Source organism: Aquarana catesbeiana, linkage group LG04 (assembly GCF_042186555.1).
Source record: "Aquarana catesbeiana isolate 2022-GZ linkage group LG04, ASM4218655v1, whole genome shotgun sequence".
Lineage (NCBI taxonomy): Eukaryota > Metazoa > Chordata > Amphibia > Anura > Ranidae > Aquarana > Aquarana catesbeiana.
The window spans coordinates 56,735,648-56,756,141 of record NC_133327.1 but is presented as its reverse complement, the minus strand read 5'-3'; the positions used below and the strand labels follow the sequence as shown (position 1 = coordinate 56,756,141).

Sequence of the window (20,494 nt, the reverse complement as noted above, 5' to 3'; positions counted from 1 at the left end):
GAGTATCTCCGTAGAAGGGGACCTCCCTCAGTCTCTCCCTGAAAGCCTCTAATAAACAACAGTAGGAAGCAGAGGGTGAATGGGTAGTGCTGCGCTGCCCCCAGGTGTCCTCAGTCTCAGAAATACTCAGACAGAGGTGCTCTCTCTGTCTCTATCCTCGGCGCTAAGTTAAATACAAGTCCTCTCTCCACTTCTCCTACTACACAGTGTCTATTGGGATCTGTAGTCCAAATTATATGGCTGCTATCTCAAACTACAACTTTCAGTATTCTCAGCGCTCTGCATAGAAGTCTATAGGCTTGCTTGACTTTAGCTCTTCCCCTGCTGGCCAGAGCAGATTGGTACAGCATAACATCGATATCTCAATAAAAAGTGAAAGTAAACTAATTGTAAAGAGAGAAATTGTCCTTCTCCATGTTTCTCTAGTCCAGCACCTGGTTACACATATCATTAGTAAACACCTGAGTAATAGGTGGCTGTATTGCTTCAATGTTTTTTGCAGTCAGCCACAAAGTGAGTTGAAATCATAAGCACTGGTGCCAGGGATGAAACTACAAATCATGGGTACACATGGCAAAATGATGACATTAAACTTCAAGTAAAATCTTTTCAGCACCTGACATTTTGACAACCCTGCTAGTGGTCTGCTGCCTATTTTGCCAGCTATTTTTATCTCCTGTTTACTGGTCTTCTGTGATAGGCTACGCAACCTTTCTACTTTCTTTCTTTTTTTTTTATGTTTCAGTATTTTTATTATTCAAGAAAGTATGCCAACAAAGTAAACAAATACATTTGCATGTGCAAGTAACATGAGCAAACCATGAGAGCATACCGGGTAAATATTGAACTTTTCTATTTTCATCCCATTTACATTGATAGCCAGCAGACAGACCATAATAATACCTCATGTACACTGTGAACAGCAAGCGACTCCCTAATAACACCCTATTTTATAATAGTGGGCAATAAAAATGCATCCACTGGTCAGTGGAGCAGAGCTCCCTTACATTGGTGGTTAGTAAGGCAGGCTGTAGATGATGCGATTTTCTTTCCTGCAACCCCCGACTGTGTTAAAGGGAAATCTTTTGAACCTATTGTGTTCTCCTGGCAGGGGGGTTGGGGGAGCAGCCCCTGCTGGGAGAACACAGTGATTATTGATAGTGGCTATAGCTGCTGGCAATAATCGCATGCTGAAAATCTGACATACTGGTTGTAGCCACGTTGATTAATGCATCAACTTCGGTACAATCACCCTGCCCATAGATGGATCTTGGCCAGTCCCTGTTGAACCAGATGAGATTCAATACATCTATGGCTGGCTTTACATCTTAAATTGGTGCTCAGTAGGAGGAAAGGGTCCCTCTTAAACAAACAGTCCACTGGGGGAAAAATGCCCCCTTATATTGGTGGTCAGTGGGAGGAAGACTCAGCTAAAGCAAAATCATTAATGTCAGTGGCTATTTCCGAAGAGTGAAGATGGGAGGAGACACTCTGCTGGTCCCATTACTTTCTCTGTTATAAAATGTTAGCACTGGAACTATGTGGGTACCTTTGGGCTGGAGATCAATCACCCAGTACATGTCTACAGCAGCGATTCTGGCTGGGTCCCAGGGATGAATAGAAAGAAAAAGAGCACCATGCAGAGCTCATAAACTCAGTCCCTGCTATGGTGATAATTCTGCCAATAAACGATAACCTGTCAACTTGCCTTTTCTTAGAATTCTTAGACACTCCATGAGTGAGATTTTCCAACAGTAGCCTGTGTCTCTGCCCACTGCAGTATACTTTATTTTATAATAATGTATTCTTCATTAAAAACAAATATTGGTAAGCAGAAAGCTATTTACAGTACATACACTTTAACCAAGCATTTAACAGTTCAAGATCTTACCTCGTGAAATGTCTTATAAGGTTTATTCATATCTATAATGTGCATATTTCCAATAATAGGCAAGCGTGGTGGTCCAGGAGGATAATTCGGATGAATTTTTTTCTTCTCACTGAACAAAAAAATTGCCAGGACAACACAAGTGATGACAGAGAGGACAATTGTAACTGGATCGGTTAAATACATGTCTGGAAAACCTGGAGAGAAATAAAAATAAAAATTAGATACTTAACTGAACAAAAATTAACCCAAGTGGGGAAGAATTAGAGCATCTGGGGAGATTAGCTTTGTATTAGTTTTAATAGCAGACACTTTCCTTGGCTCTCCAGCATGACTAATCACACATTATATCCTGGGAGAAAAGTCCAAGGATGACACAGATATTACACTTCCTCTCCACCTCTGTCTGTGTCATCGCTACTATGCTTTGGGAGCAAACCCACTTCTGTAACTTTTTTGTTGAGGATGTGTGGGTTGCTTCTGGACTTTGTAGGAAAGGGTCCTCCGTGGCTACCCTACTCATGGAGGGACCCTAGAGTTGTACAGGCATGATGGCTGTAGCATGGATGGAGTGTCATAAAGAAAGGTCTATAAAATGTCCAAATGTTAGAAATCTTACGTTTATTTGAAAACGTGTATATAACATTACCACCATGTTTCGGGAGTTTGAACCCTTCTTCAGGGCTTAATGCTTGGAACTGTAAATTAGTGCATGGTTCAGTGTGTTTTTGTGGATGTGATCCGAACCCTGTAATGCATCAGCTATATTGTTTACACATTTGAAAAAAAAAAAGTTTCCAAGGATTGGAAGATTGAGATATTTCTCCTTCTGTCTCTGACATGACACTCATCTCAGTTCTTTAAGAGTAAAGTAAAGGGCTTTATTTTGGTGGAACTTTGTGTTCTTTGGTCTATTTTTAAAGTATATCTAAAACCAAAACTTTTTATTAATTTTCATTAGAGGAGGTAAGGATTAAAACTCATTCTTTGCCCACTGGGGATATTTGCCTTCACTTCCTGTTATTTAGACACAACAGGATGTGAGAGGAAATCTCTACAAAAATTGAAGCATTCTTATATTTGATATAGCTATAACCAGAACAGATGTCCCCATTGGAAGAGTAATGCCGTGTACAGGAGATTGGACATTCCGACAACAAAATCCTGGATTTATTTCCGACTGATGTTGGCTTAAACTTGTCTTCCATACACACGGTCGCACAAATGTTGTCGGAAATTTAGATCGTCATGAACGCGGTCACGTACAACACATACAACACATACGACGAGCTGAGAAAAATGAAGTTCAATGGCCAGTGCAGCTCTTCTGCTTGATTCCGAGCATGCGTGGAATTTTGTGCGTCGGAATCAGTACACACGATGGGTATTTACAACGGATTTTGTTGTCGGAAAATTTGAGATCCAGCTCTCAAATTTTTGTTGTCGGAAATTCCGACAACAAATGTCTGATGGAGCCTACACACGGTCGGAATTTCCGACAACAAGCTCACATCGTGGCTACGCAGTGTATGCCAGATCGCCATAGAGCCCCATGTAATTTAGCACGGGCGTCTCTGCTGTTTTTATATTTTGCCGGCTTTTAAATTTTGGATGTTTTTGTATGATGCCTAATTGTCTGAGGCAATAAAATTCCCTTTTTTTATCTACTACACTATTGGAGTTTTTTTTTCTCCCCTTCTTTATTCACGAGTTTAAAACGAGGGAGTATTTACATCAACGCGGAAGTGTCGGAATCATCTCCGGTCGTGTGGTGAGCTGTCATCTCCTGTCCCTGCAGAGGGCTAAATCTGTATGCTTCTAAGACCTTGCTATAAAGGAGGTCCAACGCGTCTGGTAAGGATACATCTGTTATCAACCTTTGGATCCACTGGTGGTTGGAGGTCCCTTCACGTCCCCTTATTCCTTTATACACACTAAGGAATGCAACTTATGAACTTTGGATATGCGTTTTTTTTGCGACTCATGACACAATTTTGAACTCTTTCACTTATGACTTTGCACTTGGGTGGAATAACCTTGTTTTTTGCACACAAGTTTTCTATATTTATCTGTATGGAATGGTTAATATTAGTATTTGATTTACATGTCGCTATTTGCTGTGTCGCATAGCGACTTTTTATTCACTTACACTTAAAATTAACTCTGATGGTGTTTATTCATTTATTCATCTATTTATGACAATCACACAGGAATATAGATTTAAGTATCTAAGGCAAGCGCACAATTTTTTTTCTTTTTATTTACATTTTTCACCTCATTGATATTTGTGGTTTTTGTTGCAGCTGCAGTCACACTAATTTTTGCTTGGTAGCGCAGGTTTTCTTTCTTTTTTCCTTTTTAACAAGCTCACATCGAACATTTGTTATCGGAAATTCCAACCGCGTGTACGCGGCATTACTGTCACCTTTTGGTTTGGTGAAAACTGCAACTTTAAACATTTTTCATCACTTCAATGGTCACCAAGACAAATGGATACACTGTACACTGACAGCCATAAGAAAACTTACAAGGGTTCTAACCCTTTCCTACACAATTACATTTTTTAAAATCAAAACAGTACAAATAAATACACATTGGCCACACTCTATAGTTATTCAAATTAAACAAAACTAAGAAATACATTATAGTCTGTGCATTTCAGTGATACAAAATCTGTGATATGATAAGTTCAAAATATCCTACAAGCCATACCATTAAAATGCTTCAAATCAATGTGGTGGGACTGGGACCCCCACTTCTCAGACTGACACTCACCAAATATTTAGGACTTACTAATAAATGTAAGTAGAAAAATCTCTCAATTTTCCCTTTATTGGAAATCCAAGAGGAACTTTAATATTGCTGTTTCCCAATGTTCTTAAGTATCAGGTGAACTAGGGGAAATAAAAAAAAACTTGCAATAGTAAACTACTTAACAATAAAAACAGAAAAAAACATACAGCTCACATCCAGCACTACTAGAGTAAAGCCAAATGACTGCTGGCATAAATCATTGGCTAAACTTTATCTTACTGTGTGCCAGTAGGCCAACCTCCCATTTAATCTGACAAGTATAATATTGTCTCTGCAGCTCTGATTTGTTTGATCTGAACAGCTTAATTAAAAATGAAGCAGTGGAGGGGCGTGGTCTCGGCATGGAGGAGTGAAGCCGCATATACAGAGGGCTCCCGGTCCGCGGCTCCTTACTAGCCCATCCGCACAGCTTTACCACATATTTTTTGGCTTCTCAGCACACCAGAGCAACTGAGAAGACTACACGGCAGACCTACGTGCCTCGGAACATCCATGGAGAGATTTCTCAAACCGAAGCAGCCGGCGGTATCAACCCCGGACCCTTCCAAGATGGCGCCGGGAGCGGAGGAGGGAACAGAGCTTAGCGCGCCTGCAGGACGAGGAGAAAGACATAACAACGGTAATGACATGCTGCCGTTCTCTCCGACTAGCGACCTCTCCCCCTGCCTCCCCCGCTCATTGTCCCTCACATCTTTTGATAGTCCAGGAAGGGAACCCGGTGACTCGCTCCAGTGGGCTTCACAGGACATACAGCGCTCCCAGCAGCAGAGCCTGACACTCGGTGTGCCTTTGCCTACCTCACTGCAAGCCTCCAAGAGCACTGCCCCACTTTCTCTGCCCTCACAAGAGCCTTCATCCATGCTTATTGGAGAGCAGGCACTGTGGACACTTCTACAAAAATTGCCCACCAGAGATGACCTGGACTCTGTTGCACTTAGAATGGAGGCAGCGCTCCGAGGGGAAATCACAGGGATTAAACAAACAGTAGCAGAAGTTTCCACACGAGTCGCAAATGTGGAATTAGACACTACAACCCTTCGGCAGGATGTCACCACCATACAAGATGCGCAGGAAGCATTTATAGACCAAATCGCACAGCTGCACTTGTTGATAGACGATTTGGAGAATCGCAACCGCAGACGCAACATCAGAATCCGTGGCTTGCCTGAAGCCACTCAGCAAGCAGACCTAAAAATGACGGTGACTGCCATTTTCAATGCCTGCCTAGAGCGCCCGACAGAAACACCAATTGCCATTGACAGAGTCCACAGAACCCTCGGCCCCAGAAACACAGAGGAAGACAGACCCAGAGACGTCCTTTGTTGCTTGCATAACTACTCTATCAAAGAGGACATTCTCCAACGGGCCTGGCATAGAGGTCACATCGACTTTGACGGAGCTCAGATTTCTCTTTTGCCAGATGTCTCAAGGAGGACCCTACAGATGCGCCGATGCATGAAACCCCTGCTGGAGAGTTTTGGCGAGCAGGGAATCACCTATAAGTGGGGCCACCCTTTTCATTTGATCGCACGGAAGGGAGGTCGCTCATACGTCCTCCGACACCCCAGAGAGGTTCCCACCTTCCTCAATTCCCTTGGGTTGCCCTCATTGTCACTGCCCAACTGGCTGGCTTTCGTACTGACTCCCAACATCAATACCCCAGGGGTGGATCCTTCTGGCAGGCCACAAAGGCACCGACGCAATCGCCGATCCCAACGCAGAAGACCTCAGGCTCCTCAAGACAACGAGATATGATCCCAAGGAGTTGAATTGTTTTCTAGATGGATGACGGTCTTACATCTTGCCTGTTGTCCCTTCTGCATATGTGAGAGTTACCTAACCTTGTCTTGCTGGCTCTCCACTGGTTCAGCCAACTGGAAAATCTTTTTTCCTCAGGAGGGTAGGGAAGAAAGGGAAAAGAGAAAAAAGAAGGGAAAGAATTGGTTTTTCTTTTTTTTTTTTTTTTTTTTTTTTTTGGGAAAATGGCCTCCGACACAACTGATCTGACTTCCTAGTTTCTCCTTGGCCGTTGGCCTCATGGAAACGCACCATGTACCCATTGCCCTGAACTGCTGTTTCTGAGTCAAAGGGCAAAACATATAGTCCTACAGACTAGACTCACCTGAGGGTGTATGTTTGAGAAGAGACAGAATTGTGTGGCCCTATCACTACGGTCCAGAGAAAACAGGCTGTACGCACATCTGCTCTGGGCCCTCCCACCCGTTGCGTCCCTCTACTTAATCCAGAATCTCAGCACAAAATCATGGGTTTTCCTATGCCGTAATATTTTTTGCTTGTGGGTCCGCGACTGGTGGGAGAGTAATCCTTAAGATGGGACTCGGAGGAGCTGGTTAATAGTAAAAGGGTACAGTCAATGGTTTAAAGTTTAATGTGCGGGTATAACACCTGGTTGTTTATATTCAGTCCTAATGACCTCTAAGGTTGGGTGCCTACTTGGTGCTGGTGTTGTGTTGTCGGTGGTCCCCCCATTGTCCCTCCCCTCCTCTCCCCCCTCCCCCCTTTCCCTTCCCCTTTCCATTCCTTGGCCCTCCTCCCTTCCCCCATCCCCCCTCCCCCTTTTTTTTTTTTTTTTTTTTTGTTTGTTTTGCTTTGTTCCAAATGTTAAGAAATGTTATGTTAATCTGATGGTTACAAAGTGATATCTCATATGTCTTTGTGGATCTATTGCATTTAAAAGAAGCTAAAAGCTAAACTGCGACGCCGGAAGGCATCGCTTCCCCTGAGAATTGGGTTGGGGGGGCCCTGTGCTCCGGGAGCCCGAACTCCGAAGTGCCTTACCTCTTCCCCCAATAGGCCCTAGCTGCCCAAATAGGCAGTAACCCTCCATTTGGAGATTTAGCTTTCCCTCTCCCCACCTCTCTTGTCTGCCACTTCTTTCTTTTTCTTGTTTCTAGCCTCACTTTTGTGTCCCCTCCTACCCTTTGCCTGCTCCTCTCCTATCCTAACCCGCTTTCTTCCCCCCCCTCTCCCACCCCACTAACAGTCCTAGTTGCTGGCGAGGCCCGGCGACCCGACCCCGCCCTGCTCGACATGCCTCTGAAATTTGTGTCCTGGAATGTGAAGGGCCTTAACGCCCCAGAGAAGCGAACCAGCTGCCTTACGGAACTATGGAGGCAAAGACCTCAGGTAGTATTTTTGCAAGAGACCCACTTTAGGGCGAACAGCATCCCAAAACTCTACAGTAAACATTTCCCAATAGTGTACCACAGTGCTTCACCCTCCTCTAAGTCTAAAGGGACGAGTATCCTCCTGGCCAAAACTTTACCATGGCAGCTGGGGGACCTCCATGCTGATCCCGAAGGTAGATACCTTTTTGTCAAGGGTACCCTTCAGTCGCAGACATATACCTTCGCAAATCTGTATTTACCGAACGTGGACCAGCTTCCAGTGCTTGAAACATGTTTGGACGCCCTGGCGTCTTTCACAGAGGGAACTTTGGTGTTGGGGGGAGACCTTAACATCACCATGGATCCTCAAAAAGACACATCGACGGGCTCTTCAGCCCTGTCTTCTAGATCCAGGAACCGAATCAGGGAACTGTTGCATTCCCATCGATTGGTTGACATATGGCGGATTCTCCACCCACAAGAGAGGGACTTCACCTATTTCTCGGCAGCTCATAACTCATACTCCAGGATCGATCTCTTCCTGGTTTCCCACGCTACAATCCCATCTGTCTCAGGTGCACAGATTGGGCATATTGCACTCTCAGACCATGCCCCGATCTCGTTGACTTTAAATTCGCAACGTTCGCCTCCCAAATCGGCCACATGGCGACTAAATGAAACCCTGATCCAAGACCCTGAAGTTAGAGCAGACATTGTACGAGAATTGGGTCTTTTCTTCGAGAGTAACAAGCAATCAGTCCCGAATCCGCTGACTATTTGGTCAACACATAAATGCTATATAAGAGGTATATTCATCAAACATGGACACAGACTCAAAGTGGCCAGGGAAAAAACGCTATCCGAATTACTCGCAAAACTCCATGACTGTGAAAGACGTCATAAAAATCACCCAGATAGGGCCACTGAGGCAGAGGTAACCAACCTTAGGGAGCAAATCAGAGAACACTCCCTATTCCATGCTAAAAATAGCCTCTTAAAAGCTCGCAGAACCTTTTATGAGTTTGGAGACAAGTGCAGCAGAACACTAGCAAATGCCATACGGACCCAATGTAACAGATCCTACATCCCCGCCTTATCCTCCACCACAGGAACTAAAATTCATGACTCTGCAGAAATGGCAGAGTCCTTCAGGGTGTTCTATGAAGCACTTTACAATTTACATTCCCACCCTTTGGAGGAACAGAACCAGAATAAACTAGAAGCCATAGAGACCTACCTTGCGGCTGCAGATCTGCCCTCTCTCAACGAGGGGGAAATAGAGCTACTATCACAGCCTATTACTGCAGACGAATTTACGAAAGCTTTGGCTGACACTCCGACAGGGAAAGCACCTGGCCCAGACGGCTTCACAATCTCTTATTACAAAAACTTCCAAACTCAACTGACAGCTCACTTTGTTACTGCCTTCAATGCAATAGTAAATAGTCATCCCATCCCGCCAGATATCCTGCAAGCCAGCATATCTGTCATCCCCAAACCTGAGAAAGACCCACTTCTGTGCGCAAGCTACAGGCCTATCTCCCTTCTTAACTGCGATTTGAAATTATTCACGAAAATTCTAGCCGAACGTATAGGCTCTGTTATACAGCGCATAATCCCACTAGACCAAGTGGGCTTTATTCGCAACAGAGAGGCTCGAGACAATACTATTAGGACAATAAATGTGGTGGCAAAAGCCAAACGCCTCAACATCCCTTTCATCCTGTTGTCTACAGATGCCGAAAAGGCGTTCGACAGGGTGAACTGGACTTTCCTCTTGGCCACCCTGCGACGCCTTGGCATGCCGGCCACCATCCTATCCTGGATATCCTCCATATACTCTTCCCCCTCCGCAACAGTAAGAGTAAATGGGACGACCTCTAGCCCCTTTAAAATAAGTAACGGTACGCGACAGGGGTGCCCACTTTCCCCGCTCCTTTTCATAATTTCCCTAGAGCCCTTATTACAACATATCAGGCTTAACCCGGACATCAGAGGACTCGAAACGAGCACCTATCATCATAAAATTGCCGCCTATGCGGACGACCTGTTATTTTACATCTCTGAACCACTTACATCTCTGCCAATCTTATTACCAGCAATACGCCAATATGGGGAGTTATCGGATTTTAAAATCAACCTTCAAAAGTCAGAGGCGCTGAATGTCACCCTTACCCCAGGTTCTCGGGCTTCCCTTTGCAGCAACTTTCCCTTCCGGTGGACTTCCCAGGCCATCCAATACTTAGGCACTAAAATCCCCGCTGACATACACCTCACATATCAACTTAACTTCCAACCACTCCTGAGCGTTTTTGCCTCAGACTTAGAAAGATGGAAGGGTCTGGCGGTCTCCTGGTTTGGTAGATGCAATGTTTTAAAGATGAATATCATGCCGCGACTGCTCTACCTCTTCCAGGCACTGCCTGTTCGGATCCCACAGGGCTTCTTTCGTAGGCTACGTTCAATCTTTATTAAATATGTCTGGCAGGGCAAACCCCCAAGGCTCAAGAGAACTCTTCTACAACGGCCGAAATTCAGAGGAGGCGTTGGTCTCCCTGACCCGGCTCTATACTACACAGCAGTTCACATGAACAGAGTGGTGGATTGGTGCAGGCACGCCTCTCATAAGCTGTGGGTTGGGCTAGAACAGGATACAGTACCGTTCCCCATTGAGGGTCTGCCCTGGAGTGGATCTCACTCTTCCAGATCCTCCTCTTCCCACCCATTGATTGAGCCAACCCTACAAGAGCTTCGCAGATACTTCAAGATAGCGGAAAAGCCCAGCTATCCTTCTCCACTGACTCCCATAATTGGGCATCCGGACTTCTTACCAGGCCTCTCTGATAGATCCTTCCGGCTCCACCCAGATCGGAGTCTAGTTAGAGCCTCCTCTTTTTGTGGGCCTTCAGATTGGAGCGAACCCTCTAACATTTATCCTAACTTTAACTCCTCCACACTGGGCAGATGGAGGATCGCACAATTGTCACACTTTCTCAGATCCCTTCCAGAGATCGAAGGTTTCTGCAGACAACCCACTCCCTTTGAAGAGTTATGCCTGGGCGAGGAGCCAATACGGAAATCCCTTTCTCACTCTTACAATATATTAATGACCCATACGTCCCAACAGGACCCCCCATACCTTAAGAAGTGGGAGAGAGATCTTAACATCACGTTTACAGAAGATCAAAAGACCCGAATCCTTTTTTTCGCACATAAATCATCTTTATGTAGCAAATACCAAGAAATCACCTTCAAAATATTGACGCGATGGTACAGGACCCCTTCTGTGCTAGCGTCCATATTTCCGGGACACAGCCCCTTATGCTGGAGATGTGGCACACAAAGAGGTACAATACTTCACATTTTCTGGGAGTGCCCGGCCTTGACTCCTTTTTGGAGCCAGGTTTTGGGAATCATTCACAAACTTACTGATGTGGCCCTTCAGGATAATCCAGCAGCAATACTACTGAATCTGACTCCAATGTCCAGCAAACGCTACCGTAAATCTTTACTGAAACACCTCTTGAATGCGGCCAGGGCGTGCATCCCCAGCATGTGGAGGCAGCAATCCCCTCCGACAGTGATACAATGGTTTGGAAGGGTCTGTGATGTTCAGCGAATGGAACGCCTTACAGCTGCCCTCAGGGAAAAGGAGGAGGAACATAGCACTAGATGGACACATTGGGATCGGTTTCGCTTTTCAGATGAATACAAGGCCTATCTGTAGGCATTCAAACTCTGGTTAATTGGGGCCCACGGGTCGTCGGCCTCGCCAGAACCCCATACCCACCCCCCTTTCCCTCCTACTTCCCCACATCTGCTCCTTCTTATTTCTATCCCTTTTTACCTCTAATGACACCAACAGTGTCATCCACCCTTTCTTTCTGTTTCCCCATTATTAAGGAAAAACCCCGGATTGCAGTACCCCACTTTGGTGCCACTCCTATACCAATAGGATTGAGAACCATATTATATATAGAATACAACACTTAGATTTAATTAACCATAAGATAGTAACAAAATAATTGGCCAATAGAGATAAGTGCATATTCCCCCATGGGGAGTTTATTGTTTACTAGTTAGTCTAACTGCTTTGCTGGTACACCCCCATTGGATGTATGTTCAAAATATGTTTGGCAACTTCGGACAAAGGGTTCTCTCTTTAACATTGCTTTAAAGTACAGGCCAGAGTCGTCAAATTACGACTTCCTACTTCAATGGTAAATTTTAAGGGAACCTTTTCCGTTATCATGCCGATGTATACTTGAATTGTTCGTAAAAAACTATTAACAGAAACATACAAATAACTGCCATGTTGTACTCCTTGTCTAATTGTACATTTTGCATTCCTTAAATAAAGATTTAAAAAAATAAAAAAAAAAAAAAAAAATGAAGCAGTGGAATCCGATAACAATCACAGCTAGCTACTGTACAACCAAACAATGAAAGATGACATGAACCAGAATTACAGAACAGATTACAACGCACACATTCAAGAATGACATTTATCCTGCAAGGCTAGTTAAAAACACCTGAACATATCCAAAAAAATACGGGGGTTTGGTCACACTATATGGTCATATAGTGCTAAGCCCACTTACTGCGACAAAGTACCCCGAATTAGTGGGCCCTACCCTAGTAATAGAATGAAAGATCCTGCGTCTCAACCATGGGAGCCAAACTCCTCTATGTGGGAGAACTGAAGGGATTCCTCCTATGCACTGGTGACCACTAATAAAGAGGTAATGAGGAGGGAGAGGGGTGCTCCAGCCCAAAAAAACATGGTCAGGGTCTATTACAATATACAAAAACATATTTGGGGGGAACACCCTAAAATGGGTTTTAATTCAAGATGGTGCTGCTATAAGACCAACAAACAGTACAAAACAGATTACAGCGCATACATTCAAGAATGACATTTATCCTACAAGGCTAGTTAAAAACACCTGAACATATCCAAAAAAATACAGGGGTTTGGTCACACTATATGGTCATATAGTGCTAAGCCCACTTACTGTGACAAAGTACTCCGATTAGTGGGTCCTACCCTAGTAATAGAATAAAAGATCCTGCGTCTCAAACATGGGAGCCAAACTCCTCTGGGAACCAGAATAAGATGCTAACTTTTGTATTATATTTAAACAGGGTACATACAGGCAGAAAAAGATCTCAAATGCATTTTGCACTAAATAGCGCTTACTCATGGAGTGATCACCAAATCTGAATCTCCATTTTAAATGCAAACCTCCCTTTTTCCTTCTAGAAGAAAAAATGGCAAAGATCATAATCTTCACGTGTTCAACTATATGTAAAACTATTACAAAACACTATTTTTAAAACATGACATTAGATCCTCCTCGGAACTTAAACTCATTTTATTGCATCCTCTAAACTAAAAATGTCATATATAGGGAACAACAAATTGGCTAAAAAGAAAAAAAAAACAAGGCTACAAGAAACAAAAGGCATACAATCATCACATATCACATACACAAAGATAATCAAATACTGTATACACAAATAAATGGCTAATAGAAAGTGGGAAATTGACACTTAAACCACAGTATGAAAAATAACACAAAAGAGAGTGAAAAGGACATCACTAATTCACTATAGGCTATAAGAAGATTGCCAAGACGCTGAAACTGAGTTGCTGCATGGTGGCCAAGACCATAGAGCGGTTTAACAAAACAGGTTTCTTTCTGAACAGGCCCCGCCATGGTCGACCAAAGAGGTCGAGTGCACATGCTCAGAGTCTAATCCAGAGGTTGTCTTTGGGAAATAGACATGTGAGTGCTACCAGCATTGCTGCAGAGGTTGAAGGGGTGGGGGATCAACCTGTCAGTGCTCAGACCATACGCCGCATGCTGCATCAAATTGGTCTGCATGGCTGTCATCCCAGAAGGAAGCCTCTTCTAAAGATGATGCACAAGAAAGCCTGCAAACAGTTTGCTGAAGACAAGCAAACTAAGGACATGGATTACTAGCACCAAGATAAACTTATTTGGTTCAGATGGTGTTAAGCGTGTGTGTGGCAACCAGGTGAGGAGTACAAAGACAAGTTTGTCTTGCCTACAGTCAAGCATGGTGGTGGGAGTGTCATGGTCTGGGGCTACATGAGTGCTGCCGACACTGGGGAGCTACAGTTCATTGAGGGAACCATGAATGCCAACATGTACTGTGACATACTAAAGCCAAGCATGATCCCCTCCCTTCAGAGACTGGGCTGCAGGGCAGTATTCCAACATGATAATGACCCCAAACACACCTCCAAGATGACCACTGCCTTGCTAAAGAAGCTGAGGGTAAAGGTGATGGACTGGCCAAGCATGTCTCCAGACCTAAACCCTATTGGGCATTTGTGGGGCATCCTCAAACAGAAGGTGGAGGAGCGCAAGGTCTCTAACATCCACTAGCTCTGTGATGTCATCACGGAGGAGTGGAAGAGGACTCCAGTGGCAACCTGTGAAACTCTGGTGAACTTCATGCCCAAGAGGGTTAAGGTAGTGCTGGAAAATAATGGTGGCCACACAAAATATTGACACTCTGGGCTCAATTTGGGTATTTTCACTTAGGGGTGTACTCACTTTTGTTGCCAGCATTTTAGACATTAATGGCTGAGTGTTGAGTTTTGAGGGGACAGCAACTTTACACTGTTATACAAGCTATACACTCACTACTTTACATTATAGCAAAGTGTAATTTCTTCAGTGTTGTCACATGAAAAGAGATAATAAAATATTGGGGCTATATGAGGGATATAATATAAAAAAAATTATATAAAAATATGAGGGATGTACTCACTTTTGTGAAATACTGTATATGAATGTAGTGAGACCAGACTGTTGTCTGACATGGATAATATCTCTGTAATTTGACAACTCTGCATGTTATAGGGAATTAATGATCACAAAGAATCCAGGCCTGTAGTTGTCACAAAGGATTTGGAAGGCCAAGAATAATTGTTTGCTTAGACTTTACATAATACTCCGTATTTACGCCAGTCCCACCTAGGCAGGATTTAGCTTTTAAAACCTACAAGAAATCTGATGTGCTGGCAACACCCTTTACAAATATCCCGTTTGTAGGGAGCTTACTATATGCAGCTAGTATCTTTAATATGTTTATGATCTGCATGGAGCAGTTATGCTGCAGTAATTTTATTGTGTGGATGAAATAATTGTCTTTTTCCAGACTTTTTTCTATTTATTTTCACCTAGTAATCCTGCAAGTAACACATTTCCTTTTCCCTATGTAGCTAAGCTCACAGCTCCACTGTATTTAAGGAAACCATGGTTGACCACCCAATCTGGACAAACAGTTTATCTCCATTACAGAGGGGTGATGGGATAAGCTGTGTGTAGTATGCCATGTTCTTCTGTTTTCCCTCCCCAAAATGACAAGCAGGAATTGCTGTTTAAAAGGAATGTAAAGCTTACTTTATAAAATAAAATAACATATATAATAATATAATTATAATAATAATAATAATGTTTGATCTCCTGTCAAATTCGATATGTATTTCAATGGTGAGCAATATGCTTTGTTACAACTTGTGTATACCTTCTTGTGAAATACTTTAATAAAAATATTGAAAAAAAATAATAATTAAAATAATAAACATGTTATACTTACCTGCTCTGTGCAATGGTTTTGCACAGAGTGGTCCTGAACCTCCTCTTCTTGGGTCCCCCCGTCAGCACTCCGGGCTCCTTCTTTACTTGGTATGCCACCACAAAAAAGCCACTTCCTATTATGGCATACCTGCAGGCTCACACCCAAGCTGGGCTGTGTGCATCTATTGAAGGTAAGGGGGCGATACAAACACTGTACCTTTTTTACTTTAAAGTGGTTGTAGTTGTAGAAGTTTTTTTACCTTAATGCGTTCTCTGCAGCCTCTCCCCAGCCCCCCTTATACTTTCATGAGCCTGATTTAGATCCAGGGCTGTGCTGTGGGCTCGGGATTGAGCTTGTAGGTGTGTCACTATAGGAAGAGGAGCCAGCACACTCCCAGCAAATATTCTAGGCTGGCCACTGCAAGGGTCCTGTATTAAAGATCGGGAACTGGGAGGCCTGATTCTCAATCACCTTATCTCTGTGATAAATCACTGTAAAGCCCGCCCTTGTGTTTTTCTCTCCTCTTGAATGGAGAAAAAGATACAATGTATCTTTTTCTCCTTGCTAGAGGAGAAAAATGTAAACAAAGAAGTGTGCACGATCCGACACAAATGCTCTGTTATTTGCGGATTAGAACCCCAAATCGAATCTAGCTAGTCACAAATGGGAGCAAGACCTATCCATTGATCTCTAAGAGATAGAATGGGAAAATATCTACACATACATCCATAAAGGGACGGTAACGTCTTTACACAAAAAAATTAGTTCAAAATATTCTCCAGATGGTACAAGACCCCACTCAGACTACATAAAATACTGCGCAATCATCCTCCCCAATGCTGGCGCTGTGCCAAGGAATTGGGATCGCTTCTTCACAACTGGTGGTCATGCCCTCTCATACAACCATTTTGGAAAGAAGTACACAGACTCACAAACCAAATCACCACTCTCACCACTCTCACCCTAGACTACTCACCATCCCAGTTTCTTCTACACCATTCTACAATTTTGAAAGCAGTTTACTTACGCTCGCTGGTCATACACATGGTAAAAGCAGCAAATATGTGCATACCTGCCAAATGGCACTCCTCAGACCCTCCGCTCATATCAGAATGGGTTAGATGTATTCAGAAAACTTCAGAAATGGAAGAACTCATTCATCAAGCGAATGATCCCCCTTCCAAATTCAGGAAAATCTGGTCATGCTGGCAACACTTTATCACTACTGATGAATATACCAAACTTATGGCTTAACCACTCACAAAAAAGAGCTGATAGAAATGTAATTTAGAACTCTGAACCTTACTTCTTTCCTTCTTGTTACCCCCTGTAAGGACTGTTGAGGAAGCCACTCACCCCTTTGAAACCTCTTCTAGCCATTATGAAGAACCCCACTCTATTACCGGTATTATAACCCTATCGAACAATACGAGCAAATATATACACTTCGGGCATCTGTACTGAGAAGTAGAATTCCACATCAGCAAAAGAGTAACAAAACGACAATTATAAACACTATAATCAGCTTAGTTCTTTCTGGGTTTTTTTTGTGTTGGTTTTTATTTGTTCAACACGCTCTGTTAGGGAAATACCTACCCTTAGGTACAGTATGTGTACTTTAACTACACCAACATATTGGTTATTATGTTTGACAAGCTATATCTACTTCATATCTCTCTAACGAGATTGAAATATTTTTGTTACGTTCCTTCTGTTCCTGTATCGGCTGTGTCCGAAACGCTCTAACTTTATGTATACACCTTTTATAACTAAATAAACACTTAAAAAAAAAAAAAAAAGAAGAAGTATGCACGAAAAGAGATTCATAAATAAAGAAAAAATTGTTAGATCAGGGTTTGACTGTCAGGGTTATGGTCAAGGTTAGGATCAAAGCTCATGGTCAGAGTAAAAGGTAAGGGTGAAAGGCCAGGATCAGTGTATTTTAGGTAGGTTTAAAAAAAAGTTTTTTTAAATTAACATCAGTGTCAGAGTCATTTGGGTTGATTTACTATAGGCAAATAGACTCTGAACTGTGCAAAGTGCAGTTGCGCTCTGCAAGAGCAATTGCTCCAGAGCTTAGTAAATGAGCAGAAACTCTGTTGACTTCCATCATCCAATCATGTGCAAGCAAAAATGCTGTTTTTTTTTTTTTTTTTTTTTTTTTTTTTAATTTCGTTGCACGTGATTGGGTATTCTTTGCAAAGTGAAGTTTTACTTAATTTACTAAGCTCTGGAGCAACTGCACCCGTAGAGTGCACCTGCACTTTGCAAAGTGCACATTCTATTTGCCTTTAGTAAATCAACCCCAATGTGTTTTAGGTAGGATAAGAAAAAAGAAAAATGGGCATTATTTTTTCTGGGCCCTACTACAGGTACAAAGAACAAATACTATACACAGATGTGGTATCACCATGATCATCAGGAGCAGGAGAATATTATGGGTTGTTTTTTGGCAGTAATGTATGCAAATAGTAAGAAATATACAGCTACATTTTTTTTCAAAGATTATGTGGCAGTTTTCCTTTGATAATAATAATAAAAAAATTTTGAGATATCCATTACCATTTACCACCAAATGAAAGTCCAATTTATCCTGAAACAAAAACAAGGTATAATTCACCTGGATACACCAAGTAGTTGCAATCATATGAACTGTATTACTAACACATGTCAAAGTTGCAAAACTGTTGGTCTAGATCCAACCCTGGCACTACTGGGCTAGAGCATGTTGTGGCCTCCAGACACGTAAAGCTATTTCTATTCTACGCTCTATATTACGCTAGGAGGGAGACTCTCAGATCCTGGGTAGCAACGATTAACTCTGTGCTTCCACTATATAAATTGACTTACAAAAGCAGGAACTGCCCCCAAAAATTTGACAAAGTTTGGTCACAATGGATAGACGCACAAGGTTCCATCTCTTGAAGTGCATTGTAATGTCATACAATTTGCTTTACCACAAGGTTTCATCCCTAGCAGTACATTGTATTGTTATGTGATGTGTCCTATGCTGCGGAGTAGCACTCTACTGCTCAAAGAGGATCTTCTCCGTCCAAGCTTCCCCCCTCCCCCTTCCCAGCTCCCCCCCCCCCTTTATCAGCTCATAGTATACTGCAAAGATTGTGATTGGTGGACTACTTCCTCTGTCCTGATTGCATACCAGCAAGCTTGTTAGAATTTAACCTGTTCACAATTTTACTTTTCTGTATACCCACCTGTATATCTTAACTATGTACAGTGTCACTGTCTGTAACCGCTTTTATACTGTTTCCCTTTTGTTAACTTGTACAACAATAAAAAAATTTCTGTTAAAAAAGTTGCAAAACTGTGTTCAGGTGTTAGAATTAGTTTTACCCTCCATCATGAACTAGCGTAGCTATTCCCGCTGCTGCCGTTCAAATGTTTATAAAAACTGTTCAGACATGAGATAGAGAGGTGCAAAGTAACATTGTTAATTTTATATTTACTCTACTTATTTATCTGCAGATCAAAAGAAATGCCAAATCCCTTACACTAAATTTACATTGACATGCAAATTTATTTTAAAAAAATGCCAATTATTAACTTTATTTATTCAAAAGCTCTAACTTTCAGATGCTCTGCCCAAGACTTGTGCACCTCAGATAAACTTCTCACAATGATTTTAACTCCATACAAACGAAATGCCTTGTTTCCCGTCTCCTTCTTACCTTTTAAATAAGGATTGTATTGCAGTCCTTGTCCTCACTCGACCATCAGATGAAGTAATGGACAATGGACTTTGGATTGCATTTATACATCCTACAGTGCAGCTAAAGCCCTCAATCCAGGGAAGCCCTACCCACATGTATTACAAAACGTAAAAAGTGTGATGCAATGGTTTGCAAAAAAGTGTCGCGTGAATGCTGCATAATCATATCTATAAACACTCACCTTTCATATCAGTTCACAGCAAGGTCTACTGTGAATTATTATTTTAAAATCTGTTCTGTATACAGTGCATGCTATGGAATGTATAAACAAAGGTGTAATTGTACCCATAGCTTACCAGAAGTTTGTATAGTGACCCAAAAGTACAAGAGGCTGAACACAGAGATACAATACCTTTGTAAAACCACATGACATCCAAACTGCAATCAGGATACAAATTATGTATTTATGTGAAGGTTAGAAATCTTCTAGCACCTTACATTCTCAAGGCCCGTACACACGATCGGACTTTTTGACAGCAAACATGCAAATTAGCTGTTTTGGAGCAACATCCGACTGTGTGTACGCTCCATCGGACAAACTTTTTCTGTTTCCATCGGACTTTCCAGCAACAAAAGTCTGATGGAGCAAAGTCTGATCGTGTGTACACAAAAGCATCGGACTTTTGTACAAACTACAGTACACGGCCGCGAGAATGTTTCCAGCATGAAGCCATCGCGCTGGTTCTTGGCGACAGGGTACTGTACATCTCGCGCTGGCTGCAATAGGAAAAACACATTTTCCTATTGAGGCGAGCGCGAGAGGGAATTCCCCTCTGGGGGCATACCAGACCCTTAGGTCTGGTATGGATTTTAAGTGGAACCCCCTACGCCAAAAAAAACAGCGTGGGGGCCCCCCAGAATCCATACCAGACCCTTATGCGAGCATGTAGCCCGGCCAGTCAGGAAAGGTGGTGGGGGCGAGCGAGCTCCCCCCCTCCTGAGCCGTACCAGGCCGCATGCCCTCAACATGGGGGGTGGGTGCTTTGGGGGAGGGGGCACCCTGCAGCCCCCCCACCCCAAAGCACCTTGTCCCCATGTTGATGAGGACAAGGGCCTCTTCCCGACAATCCTGGCCGTTGGCTGTCGGGGTCTGCGGGCGAGGGGCTTATCGGAATCCGGGAGCCACCTTTAATAAGGGGGCCCCCAGATCCCGGCCCCCCACCCTTTGTGAATGAATATGGGGTACATCGTACACAAAAGTGTCAAGAAAAAAACACAGTACACAGGTTTTTCAAGTAATTTATTAGGCAGCTCCGGGGGTTTTCTTCCAACTCCGTGGGTCTCTCCGGCATCTTCTCCCGGTGCCTGGATCTTCT

At 43.0% G+C, this 20,494-nt stretch overlaps 1 protein-coding gene across 1 annotated transcript in view; it reads right to left on the bottom strand.

The window, feature by feature from the left end:
• Nucleotides 1-20,494, bottom strand: part of LOC141141157 (uncharacterized) — a 156,543-nt gene that overhangs the window by 35,219 nt on the left and 100,830 nt on the right. The window contains exons 15-16 of the mRNA XM_073628860.1: nucleotides 13,031-13,089; nucleotides 1,892-2,085 (exon numbers count right to left, since the gene is read on the bottom strand). Coding sequence (XP_073484961.1) covers nucleotides 1,892-2,085; nucleotides 13,031-13,089 — 253 coding nt within the window. The remainder of the gene's footprint in view (nucleotides 1-1,891; nucleotides 2,086-13,030; nucleotides 13,090-20,494) is intronic.